At 43.4% G+C, this 12877-nt stretch overlaps 1 protein-coding gene across 3 annotated transcripts in view; it reads left to right on the top strand.

Annotated features, from left to right (window-relative positions):
• The window catches only part of BBS9 (Bardet-Biedl syndrome 9), a 462971-nt gene that overhangs the window by 202800 nt on the left and 247294 nt on the right, over positions 1-12877 (top strand). For all 3 annotated transcript variants that reach the window (XM_075826942.1, XM_075826941.1, XM_075826943.1), the window contains exon 10: positions 10149-10330. In XM_075826942.1, the coding sequence (XP_075683057.1) occupies positions 10149-10330 (182 nt within the window). The remainder of the gene's footprint in view (positions 1-10148; positions 10331-12877) is intronic.

Below are 12877 nucleotides of genomic sequence, written 5' to 3'. Positions count from 1 at the left end.
AAAAAGTACATGCTTCCCAATATAAATATAGTTTAAATTCCACCCTGGTCTGCTATTTGAAGGGTTGTGGCTTGACGCAGTGATGTTCTGACCTAGTGCCAACATGTCCAGGAAGTTACTGCATTTACATATGCAAGTACAGCATCACCTGTCCACAGTGCACCCCAAGCAGCGTCAGGCACAGCTACGTGTGATATTCTAATATTAGACTTACGTTTCCTGTACAGAGGAATACACTTTCTGCATGGTATATATATATATATATATATATATATATATATATATATGTGTGTGTGTGTGTATAGGCAAAGGGTGGTCACACCAAATATTGATTTGATTTAGATTTCTCCTCTGTTCATTCACTTTGTATTTTGTTTATATAACGGTTCTCACCGGTTTGTTCGTGGTTCCTCGTTGTCGTCTGGGAGATGGTGCTTGGAACCCAGGCAACGCTTGGCACAGCGGGTAGAGGTGGTCGGATGGATAGGCAAAAGTCAGGACAGGCGGCAGACATCGTAACGGGTATGGCAGCAATGGGTCAAGGCAGGCGGCAGACATCGTAATGGGTATGGCAGCAATAGGTAAAGGCAGGCGGCAGACAAGGATAGTCAAGTTCAAGCAGAGGTCAGTAACGGGAAATACAGCCAAAGGCAGAAGGAACGGAAACAGGGAACTAGGGCACAGGGAACTCACGGGGTACTTGGTTGAACAAGCAGGGATGGAAGGGAGGAGGAACCTTAAATAGGAAGTTCAGGGAATTAAGGCGCGCACTGGCCCTTTAAGGCAGGACGAGTCAGCGCGCGCGCCCCCTAGTGACGGCAGCCGCACATCAGGGATGCCGACTGCGGAAGGAGGTAATGGCTGCACTCACCTGACGCCGTCCAGGGCCAGCAGAGCGTCTGGACTCTGTAAGTGGAGCTTCGGACGAGCAGCTGATGAGGGAGGGCGCCGCAAACCGGAGCGGAGGCCGTGGGGAACAGCACGGCAGCCGTTACAGTACCCCCCCTTTACGCCCCCTCTTTTTAGGCTTGCCTGGAAACCTTCGCTCAAAGTCCTTGATGAGAGCTGGGGCGTTGATATTCTCGACGGGCTCCCATGATCTCGCCTCAGGACCATAATCTCTCCAGTCCACTAGGTACCATAATCTCCCTCGTGATCGTTTGACATCCAGGATCTCTTGAATTTCAAATTCGGCATCAGCCGCTGGTACAGGATGGACCGGAATTTTCTTAGAAAATCGGTTCAGTATGGTGGGTTTTAGCAGAGAAATGTGGAAGGAATTAGAGATTTTTAGGGACTGAGGAAGGCGAAGTCTGAAAGTTACTGGATTAATTTCTTTAGTTATTTCATAGGGACCCAGAAACCAAGGAGCTAGCTTGTAACAAGGGGTCTTCAGACGTACGTACCGGGTGGATAGCCAGACTTTATCCCCAGGAAGGAGCTGCAGCGGTATCCTGCGTCTTTTATCCGCGTCTCTCTTAAACCTGGCTACGGCTTTGTGGATGGAGTCCTTGGCCGTCTGCCAAATCTGTAGAAAGTCGCGGTGGACCGTGTTAGCAGCTGGAACCTCAGAAGGCGCAGAGACTGGTAGAGGAATTCCTGGGTGCTGGCCATACACCAAGAAGAAGGGAGAAGAGCGGGTAGATTCCCCCGTATGGTTGTTGTAGGCAAATTCGGCCCAAGGAAACAGACTTGCCCAGTTGTCTTGTCTCGGAGACACGAAATTCCTGAGGAAACCTTCAAGTATTTGGTTTATCCGCTCTACTTGACCATTGGATTGGGGATGGTACGCGGAAGAGAAGTCTAGTTTGACCTTCAGCAGTTTGCACAAGGCTCTCCAGAACTTGGATGTGAACTAAACTCCTCTGTCAGAAACAATGTGCTTAGGAAGACCATGCAGGCGAAAGATGTGTTCGACAAACAGCGTTGCCAGTCGGGAAGATGACGGAAGGCCTGAGAGAGGTACGAAGTGCGCCATCTTGGAAAAGCGATCCACCACAACCCAGATTACGGTACACCCATCAGAACTAGGCAGATCGGTGATGAAGTCCATGGCGATGTGCGACCAGAGTCAGGCACAGGCAGGGGGTGCAAAAGGCCAGCAGGTCTTGAATGGGAGACTTTATTTTGAGAGCAAGTGGAGCAGGCAGAAAGAAAGTCTTTAGTGTCTTGGGACATGGAAGGCCACCAGTACGGACGACCAATCAAATCGAGAGTCCTTTTGCTGCCAGGGTGCCCAGAAACCCTAGAGGCATGAACCCAACGCAGAACACAATCCCTTTGTTTAGGGGGTACGTAGGTCTTTCCTCGGGGAATGTGTACCACTTCCGTTTCGGATCTATAATAAACTGGGGGCTGGGCTCTTGGTCTGTGGGGTCAAAACAGAGAGATAAGGCGTCAGCCTTTGTATTCTTTCCAGCAGGTCTGTAAGGAAGCTGAAAATCGAATCTGGAGAAGAATAATGCCCACCGAGCTTGATGAGAGTTTAGGCATTGAGCAGTTTTTTAAGTATAGGAGGTTTTTGTGGTCTATGTAAATGATGATGGGGTGCCGTGCACCCTCAAGCAAATGTCTCCATTCCTCCATGGCCAATTTAATAGCCAAATGTTCTTTATCTCCAATTCCATAATTTTTTTCAGCGGATGTGAACGATTTGGAGAAAAAAAACGTAGGCCACGAGTCTCCCTCTACAAGTCTTCTGGGACAGAATAGCTCCAACTCCCATCGAAGAAGCATCGACCTCCAGAACAAATGGTTTGGTGGAATCCGGTCTATGTAGGACTGAGGCAGAAGAGAAGGCTTCTTTGAGAGCTTGGAATGCGGCTTCGGCCTCCGCGGTCCAGTCTTTAGCATTAACCCCTTTATTGGTCAGAGCAGAAATAGGAGCCGTCATAGAGGAGATATGAGGAATAAACTGGCGGTAATAATTTGGGAATCCTAGCAGGCGTTGGACGGCTTTAAGTCCTTGCGGACGAGGCCAGTTGAGAATTGAGGACAGCTTGGCTGGATCCATTTGAAGACCCTGGTCGGAAATTACATACCCCAAGAAAGGCAGGCTGGTTCTCTCGAAGAGGCATTTTTCTAGCTTGGCAAACAGAGAGTTCTCTCGCAGACGTTGTAACACCTGGCACACATGCACACGATGGGTTTGAATATTGGGGGAGAAGATTAAAATGTCATCCAGGTATACCACCACACAGCTGTACAACAGATCTCGAAAAATGTCATTAACAAAGGCGTGGAAAACCGCAGGAGCATTACAAAGTCCAAAGGGCATGACAAGGTATTCAAAATGCCCTTCACGAGTATTGAAGGTGGTTTTCCATTCGTCTCCCTCGCGGATACAGATGAGATTATAAGCTCCACGGAGGTCTAGTTTGGTGAAGATTTTCGCCCCCTGTAGACGGTCAAAGACGGACAACGGTTTGGTGAGTCTTTGCACTGGGATTTGGTAGCGATTTACCAAGGACTGACACAGAAAATTCCCAGCAGATCCGGAATCTAGGAAGGCTTGAATGTCGAAAGTGGTTCCTGCAAAGGACAGCTTCGCTGGTATGGTCATTTTCTAAGAGGAAGGTATTACACCTAGGGTAGCCTCTCCTACTTGCCCTAGGCGTTGGAGTTTTCCGGCCTCACTGGGCAGTCTCTGAGGAAGTGCATTTTTCCACCACAATACAAACAGAAATTCAACTTGCGTCTATTCTGGCGCTCCTCAGGCGTGAGTCTTGTTCTCACCACCTGCATGGGTTTGTCCGACCGGGAGGAAGATGAGGCCAGAAGAGGTCTTTGGAAGGTTGGTGCCAATCGTGATGTCCGATTGCCTCGAGCAGATTCCTGTTGTCTCTCACGGAAACGTATATCTATACGATTAGCTAGGGTAATCTAGTCATCCAAGGATGGTGGAAGGTCTCGGCCAGCAAGTTCATCCTTGATTCGGCCCGCCAGACCCTCCCAGAAGGTCGATACCAAAGCCTCATTATTCCACTGGAGTTCTGTAGCCAAGGTGCGGAATTGAATGGCGTATTGGCCTGCAGTGGAGATACCTTGTTGGAGCTTAAGTAGAGAGGAGGCTGCAGAAGAGGCCCTTCAAACACCCTTTTAAACGTAGAGAGAAAGTTATGAATGTTGTACATGATCGGGTCGTTTCTCTCCCACAAGGGCAATGCCCAAGCCAGCGCTTCACCAGACAGCAGGGACAGGATATAGGCCACCTTAGCCCGGTATGAGGAAAAATTATGTGCCATGACTTCAAAGTGGATGGTGCATTGGTTAACAAATCCCCTGCAGGTCGTGGGGTCTCCCTCATAGCGGGCAGGCGTAGGTAGGTTAAGTCCGGGACTGTAGACAGAAGCTTGTTGCGGTGGTGGTGGTAGTATCGGAGGCGCCGGAGGTGCTAGTTCGTTCAAGCAAGTGGACACGTTCTGCAGAAGCTGGAAAAGCTGATCTTGGCGGACTCATTGTCTAGAAAGCTCCTGAGCCATATCAGCCGTGTCCGGCAGGACTGTGTCAAGGGGATCCATGGCTTGTTCAACCTATAACGGTACTCACCGGTTTGTTAGTGGATCCTCGTTGTCGTCTGGGAGATGGTGCTTGGAACCCAGGCAACGCTTGGCACAGCGGGTAGAGGCGGTCGGATGGATAGGCAGAAGTCTGGACAGGCGGCAGACGTCGTAACGGGTATGGCAGCAATAGGTAAAGGCAGGCGGCAGACAAGGATAGTCAAGTTCAAGCAGAGGTCAGTAACGGGAAATACAAACAAAGGCAGAAGGAACGGAAACGGGGAACTAGGGCACAGGGAACTCACAGGGAACTTGGTTGAACAAGCAGGGATGGAAGGGAGGAGGAACCTTAAATAGGAAGTTCAGAGAATTAAGGCGCACGCCGGCCCTTTAAGGCAGGATGAGTCAGCGCGCCCTCTAGTGACAGCAGCCGCACATCGGGGATGCCGACCGCGGAAGGAGGTAATGGCTGCACTCACCTGACGCCGTCCAGGGCCAGCAGAGCGTCCGGACCGGGTAAGTGGAGCTCGGGACGAGCAGCTGATGAGGGATTGCGCCGGAACCGGAGCGGAGGCCGTGGGAACGGCGGGGAACGGCGCGGCAGCCGTTAGTTAATTGATAATTAAAATCTATTAACACTTCTATTTTTGACATCATTTTGACTTTGCAGCATTTTTCCACAACAGCCTAAAACTTTTGCACAGTACTATGTATGCATATATATATATGTGTGTGTGTGTGTGTGTGTGTGTGTGTGTCATATACATATATATATATATATATATATATATATATATATAATAATTTCTATTATATGTGCCAACAAAGCTATTATTATTAAAGTATTCTTCAAAATTTTGCTGTGAGAAAGAGATTTGCTTTAGTTAATGTTTTGATTTTCACTCTGCTTGTCGGGTAAGAGTTCTTATCTATTTTCTGCGTTTTTATGTTACAAGCTACATTTCCACTTTCTCTTCTTTCACAGTAAGTGAACCTTTCAGCCTTTAAGGAGGCAAGCTACTGGTGATAATCTGTAACACAACTCTGTGGATTCACTCATGCTTGAATAACAATGCAAAAAGGACCTGAGCTAACCTATAACCTGTGCTATATGAACTGCTAACACCTACCAGGATAAGTGTGTTGTCATCAAATAGCTGTTTAAAAGCTTTTGTGCCATTTTTGGCTACACACTAATCTGTACATAAAGCATGGGTTTTCTTTCTGTTAGTGATCTCAATTGATGCCAAAGAAAGTCTTTTTTTTTTTTTAAAGAATTGTCACAGAAAACACTCTTGCACGCTGAGAATTAATTGTCTTACAGACTTGTGGTACCTACATTTAAAATATAAATACATACGAGTGTATTTGCCATATAGTCCCCCCTTTATGGGGTAGTGAGAGAGAATGTTCCCCATATTTTTCCATAAAATAAATATAGGAGAGGAAAATTTTGGGTAGTTGGTCATACTCATGTCAGAAAACAATTGCTCTACCGCGAGAAGAAAATATATATTTTTCAAGCATTAATTGTCATACAATGAATACTTTTCACTACATGAGAAAGAACCACTGCACAGAAAAAGGACACCTGCTTGTCATGAAGTAAGCACTTCACCTCAGTCAGCGCCATACACTACCGGGAGGCAGCATTCCATCAGCTATGTCGTCCAGCACTGTCCCAGCAAGAGAGATCGGTAATAGACTACTTACGTGTATCATCTAGACTTCTCTGTATAAATGAGAAGTTTCTAATATACTTTGTGTATCAACTTCTCCCCCTTTTAAAGAAATTTGTTTGCTGTTAATGGATAAGAACACTCTTGTTTTCATTCGGCGACAGCAAACCTGTACATACCTAGTTCTGCTCTCAGCTGAGAAGAGGATACAATTGTATCCAGTTTACGCGGTCTTGAAAATTGTGAAGAATTGTAACACGAAGCAAAGTAGACTCTTGTATAACTTGTCATTAAAGTAGTATTCCAATCTTGGACATTTATGAGATAACCACAGGATATTCCATAAATGTCTGATAGATGCGGGTCCCACCTTTGGCACGGGCGCCTATACCTAGAAAGGGGCCTCCTGATGCCCGTTCTACGTTCAGAGAACTAAGGAGCTATGGAAACCGCTTAGGTTCACACCCCATTGACGCTGGGCAGAGGAGACCACCCAGTTGTCAATTTATTAAAAAATTAGCCGCCAAAATGAGGGTAATTGTGGGGGCACGGAGGCAATATGACTTAAATGGCGCTGGAATCAGTGGCAAGGCAGGAATACAGGTATGGCGGCAGATTTCCTTTTCTGGGAACATGACCGGTCATTTTTAATAAGGCATCCTTAGCAAATCTTCATCGGTTTACCATGTGGACTATAATTAACATGCACAGTTCATATGATAGTGTAATAATTGTATACAAAATAAAAAATATGGGATTGCAGTATAGGCAACCATTGGTGAGCCTACAGTAATATATTATGAGACTGCATAAATAGCTGTGCCCAGATTTAGCTTTACCATCAACAGAACTTAAAAATAGCTACTCAATCACAGTCTCCAGGCAACTTGATCAAGATTAAGCAGTTCGAGAAAAGAAAAATGGGGGTAATGCCATTGGGCACATGAGTCAGTGAGTAGAAAAAAAATAATTACTTATTCCCCCAGAAACATCTCGATCTTCTTCATAGGCTGTGTCTGGTATATAGTTGAAGTAAAGCAGGCAAATCTGTGCGTGCGTGTGTGTGTGTGTGTGTGTATGTATGTGTATATACATACATATATGTGTATGTGTATATACATATATATATATATATATATATATATATATATATATATATATATATTACTGCAAGTTTACATATGGATTTCTTACTATTTCCGTAAACTATAAACGTGTCACACTAAGGGATTGTATTGCGTTAGACAACTGAATGATCCATTGTAAAAGTCTTTTGTGATTGGATTTGCAGGTGACCTTATGTATGTTCCAAAAGTGGTAATAGGTTTTGCAGGAGCTCAGGAGTAGTTTTCAGGCTCACTGTAAATTAAACTATTTAAGATAAGATAGAAATTTGGAAAGTCATGTTTTTTCCATTATTCTGAATGGAAAGATATTTTTAGTAAATTAGATTTAATGAGAAGTGTGGCTGTATTGAGGTGCTCATTATACTGGGTACACAGTGTAGTCATTTGAAGGAATACTGCAGGAAGGGTTTGTACTTTAAACAGAAATATAATTACATCATCTAAAATGATTCCCTTACGAATCAATCCATAAACGTTGTGATTTTTTTTTTCCTTTTTACTCATAGTAATTTTTTATTGGGTCTTTGTTATTTTAATGGAAGGTACTCTGCTAGTTTTATTTATTTTTTTAGTGACATTAACAGAAATGTAATTCTCAAAATCTCACACAAAAAAACTAGAAAGCGAAGTGAAAGAAAAAGGAATTTATTATATCTTAATAAAGTATTGTACATTCAGAAAGTCACAATTCTTAACAACAATAATTTGTGTAAACCGTACATAAAAAATTAATAAGATCCTAACTAAGTAAGAAAAAAAGTATTGAGCCAGGGAGGCGGAATTAAGATCTGTGTTATAACTGTGTGACAGGAATCTCTTAAATCAACATCAGTAAGGGTATATTCAGATGGTGTGGTTGTTCTGCAGTTATTGGCACGTGGCTGAGAACCGCATGACAAAAGCTGTGTTCCTTTTTACAACAAATTGCCACCGATTCCGCATCTAGCACAGGCAAAGCTCATTAAAACCACAGTTCACAGTAAGAGCTAGTCCACACATGGCGTAAATACTGCAGATTTTCCGCAACGTATTTAGTTGTGGAAAATCTGCAGCATTATACAGTAGAAGAGGAGTGGATGAGATTTCAAGAACTCTGACACATGCTGCGTACATGATATGCGGAGATTCTGCACACAAATTGACTTGCGTTGCGGTAGTTTGTTGCAGGCTTTCCCCATTGAATTCAATAGGGATCTAAAAGCCCGCAACAAACAGTCAAGTGTTGCGGCGGTATCGCTGTGATTAGGCTGCAGAAAATATAACTTAGAAAAACAAACAAACATTATACTTACCTCTGTTGTTCTGCAGGCCGCATCGTGGGATGACGTTTCATCCCATGTGATTGCTGTAGCGGCCGTCACTTGGGTGGAACATCATCCCAGGAGGCCGACCTGGATGAAGTCAGAGGACCTGCCTCCTGGGATGACATTTCATCCCATCAGACTGCCGCTGCAGCCAATCAAAGGCTGCAACGGTCTCCTGGGATGAAACGCAGGCCGATTAAATGCTGCAGTTTTCCACAGTGGACCACTATTTGGTGCGGTTTTTCTACCCTAATTCCCTGCGGCCACTGGGGCAGATACGCTGTGTACCTTTACGCAGTGTATCTGACCGTGTGGACTTAGCCTTAAACCACAGCACAGCCGCACCATCTGAATATACCCTATTTGTGATAGGAGTTTTCCCATCCCTGTGAAGAGCCCTTGTGGATCAGTGAACGTGACAGCCTAAAGCTTGAAATTACATCATCAAGGAAGTTCTGGAGCCTGTATGAGTATTTATTCTCATTGAATCCAGATTCATTCTGTTTTTATATTCAACAACACCAATGTGGTGGATCCAATATCTAATGATAGTCTCATGCCTGTTCTTTTTCTTGCTGCTTACTTATGTAATTCCCTAATTAAGCAAATAGGAAGTTCTGGTTTTGAGTGGAGGTTCTTGCCTCTTGCAGTAAACAGAATCAGGGATTTTCAGTTTGATTTTTTGCAAGATGGTATAGATGGTACTTCCTAATCATAAATACAATTCTCAAATATTTCAGGAATTTGTTGGATGTGGAACATTATATTGGAACATTACAATAATTTTGTTTTACCTCTTAAGCTGGCCACACACTTAAAGAGGACTATTTCCACATGAAATAATTAGCACTCTACGTTGTGCTTTCCTCTGTTAATCCTCCTAGAAATGTATGAATAAATTGACATCTGAGTGTTACCAGTTGGGGGAGGGTGTCACTACACAGCCTGACAATGTCCAATCAGTGCAGACATAACGAGACTGTGTAGGGACACCCCCCATTGACTAGGGGAATAGTAACACCCAGTTATCAATTTATTCATACATTTCTAGAAGGAGAAACAGAGGAACGTGCAACACAGAGTTCTAAGACAAGATGCTCCAGAATTGTTATTTTATCAGAATACTATAAGTATTTACTAAAACAGACCTATCAGAAAAGGTGACAAATCCTCTTTTAAGATTAGGATTGGATGCAATGCGGCTGATCAATTGTGTGTGGAATCGTTTGTATGAACGATACGACCATCAACATGCCAGGCTGAGCTGGCAGATCAGGGAAATAGTTTATAAAAAAAAAAGTTGTAAAGAAAACCCAGAATGCGCAAAGGACGACTGGCTGAAAAATTCAACATGATCAATCACGTTTTTGGCAGACATCATCAACCATCGTTCACATAAAATTTTAAAAGGCTGAAATGGTCAAAATCAGGCATTTCGGATGACTTTCATCTTGTGTATGGCCAGCTTTAGAGTTTTTAGCACATGTTTGTATATATTTTTTTTGCTTTTTCTCAGTCAGTTTTATATTTTTCCCACAGGGACATGAAAGGAATCATAGTCACACTAAGTGACAGTGGGCAGTTACAGTGCTCCTACTTTGGGACAGATCCATCTCTCTTTCAAGCTCCTAAAGTGGAATCCAGGGACGTAAATTATGAAGAACTGGATACTGAAATGAAAGAACTTCAGAGAATTATTAAAGATGCTACAAAAACACAAGGTCAGCGACTTTACTATATTTAAAAAACATTCGAGCTCACAAATGCAGAAGTTGCCCATGCCATCCAATCGGATCATTCCTTTTGGCTTTATAACCTGCACTGGAAAAAGGCTGATTGGTTGCTATGGGTAACTGCTATAACTTTTTACTGAACATATCTAAATGCACTGTAAGTAAACCTCTATACATAGAACGTTGTAATATGCATATCTATAGCTGTCTAATTATGCATTGTATATGATGCAACCGAAATCTGTCACAGGAAATGTCGTCTTTTGGAGAGGATTCTCTGTATTACTTTCCATTGGCCCAAAGTGACCATGTTGCTTGAAATACACAGATTTTCTTTGATTTTTATTAAAAATTCTTAATATTTTATATTAGCTCACCCATGGCTGGCAAGGTCAGTCGACCACTAATAGTGATAGATCTGGCTTTACACAAATTCAGTGCCTGTCTGCTGGATAAAATGAGCACAAAACTGTTCTCTGTGCAATGTATGGGGAGAGGGGGAGCATATGCGGGCTGAGGTGCGCTACAATGTTCACATGCGGGCTGAGGTGCGCTACAATGTTCACATGCGGGCTGAGGTGCGCTACAATGTTCACATGCGGGCTGAGGTGCGCTACAATGTTCACATGCGGGCTGAGGTGCGCTACAATGTTCACATGCGGGCTGAGGTGCGCTACAATGTTCACATGCGGGCTGAGGTGCGCTACAATGTTCACATGCAGGCTGAGGTGCGCTACAATGTTCACATGCGGGCTGAGGTGCGCTACAATGTTCACATGCGGGCTGAGGTGCGCTACAATGTTCACATGCGGGCTGAGGTGCGCTACAATGTTCACATGCGGGCTGAGGTGCGCTACAATGTTCACATGCGGGCTGAGGTGCCCTACAATGTTCACATGCGGTCATAGCCAGCCAGGGGTGAGCTCAGGGATAATATAGATAGCAGTGGATTAGGTAGGTTTATTTCTAGTAACATGGCTACTCTATGACCTATGCAAAAAAAAAAAAAAAGAATCCTGGACATCACCTTTAATTTATATGTTTCATTTTAGAGTCTGTTTACTACTTCTATACTACTAATTATTCTTTTTAATGGCAAAATATTTTTTTCTCATTATTATTATAATAATAACGTTTTTGAACTTGTGGATATTAGTATAATGTAAGCATATATTCAGAAGACCCTTAGTTACATATTATAAGCTACATCCATTTAAAGTTCGATTTTGAGAGTTCATATTAAATGGGACAATTGGTTCTCATATAGAATTTAGAATTTGCAATCTCTACATGCAAAAGCCAAAAAAGTATGAATCATAAACTGGTATTACAGTACTTGTCTAAGCTTTCTGTAGCCACTTAAGCCAATTATTAGTGAGACTAAGCTACCACTTCAAAAATAGAGTTCAGCTTACTGGCACAACCAAAGGAATTTTGATGTCAGAGTAAAACTGGTGCATTACTTCAATGACTTTTACAAAGAGTTGCTCATGGTTTTGGTTACTCTATTATTAACACTTTGGCAGTCTGTATATTAGGAGTCCAGCCTGTGTTGGACTGTCCCTAGAGAAGGTTGAAAGAGTCATTACAGCTCATGTTGTCATGTGCTCCAGGAAAGGGTGTGATTCACACTGACTTTATTCTTTCTGCGCATACCTGCTGTTTTAGAAAAAGGCTTGCCGTAAATATTGGCCATCTGGAGCACATTGCCACCATATTGTCATAGCTTACAGGAATAGAAGCTGGAAAAAGTATGTCACTGGCTTAAACTTCAGGAGGACCAGTTACCTCTCCTGACATTTCTGTGTTAGTAAATACTTATATTCCCCATAAAATAACAATTCTGGAGTAAAGTTGTTTTTTTTATACAACACTCTGCGTTGTCCGTTTGTCTGTTATTCATCCTATAAATGCATGAATAAATTGACAACTTGGTGTTACCAGTTAGGAGTGTGTCTCTACACACTGGACACTGTACAATTAGTGCTGGCCGTGTGAGACTGTGTAGGGACAAACCCCTTTTAGTCAAGGGGAATGGTAATACCCAGCTGTCAACTTAGTCATACATTTCTAGGAGGAATAACTGGGGTACAGCACAATACAGAGTTCTAAGAAAAGATAATGCAGAATTGTTATTTTATGGGGAATACAAGTATTTACTAAACAAACATGTCTGGAGAGCTGACAGATCCTCTTTAATGGAGCCACAATCGCCAATTATCTTTCCACAAGATAGGTGATATTTGTCTGATCGCTTGGAGGCCTACCGCTGGGACCATTAACGATCGCGAGAGCGTGGTTTCTGAACCACCCATTCCTCCTCACTGCACCCCTGTAGTGACGTGGAGCATAAATAAAGCCACAGTTGATCATGCACCCGCCACTTCATTCATTGTCTATGGGACTGACGGAAACAGCCAAGCTCTGTACTCTGCTATTTCCGTCATTCCCATAGACATTTAATGGATGATCACTGCTCCTTTCAATGTCCTCCTCACTGGCCGAGCAGTGAGGAACGGGGCTTCAAGACCATCT

This window comes from Rhinoderma darwinii, chromosome 5, assembly GCF_050947455.1.
Source record: "Rhinoderma darwinii isolate aRhiDar2 chromosome 5, aRhiDar2.hap1, whole genome shotgun sequence".
Lineage (NCBI taxonomy): Eukaryota > Metazoa > Chordata > Amphibia > Anura > Rhinodermatidae > Rhinoderma > Rhinoderma darwinii.
This window is presented reverse-complemented; position numbering and strand designations above follow the sequence as displayed.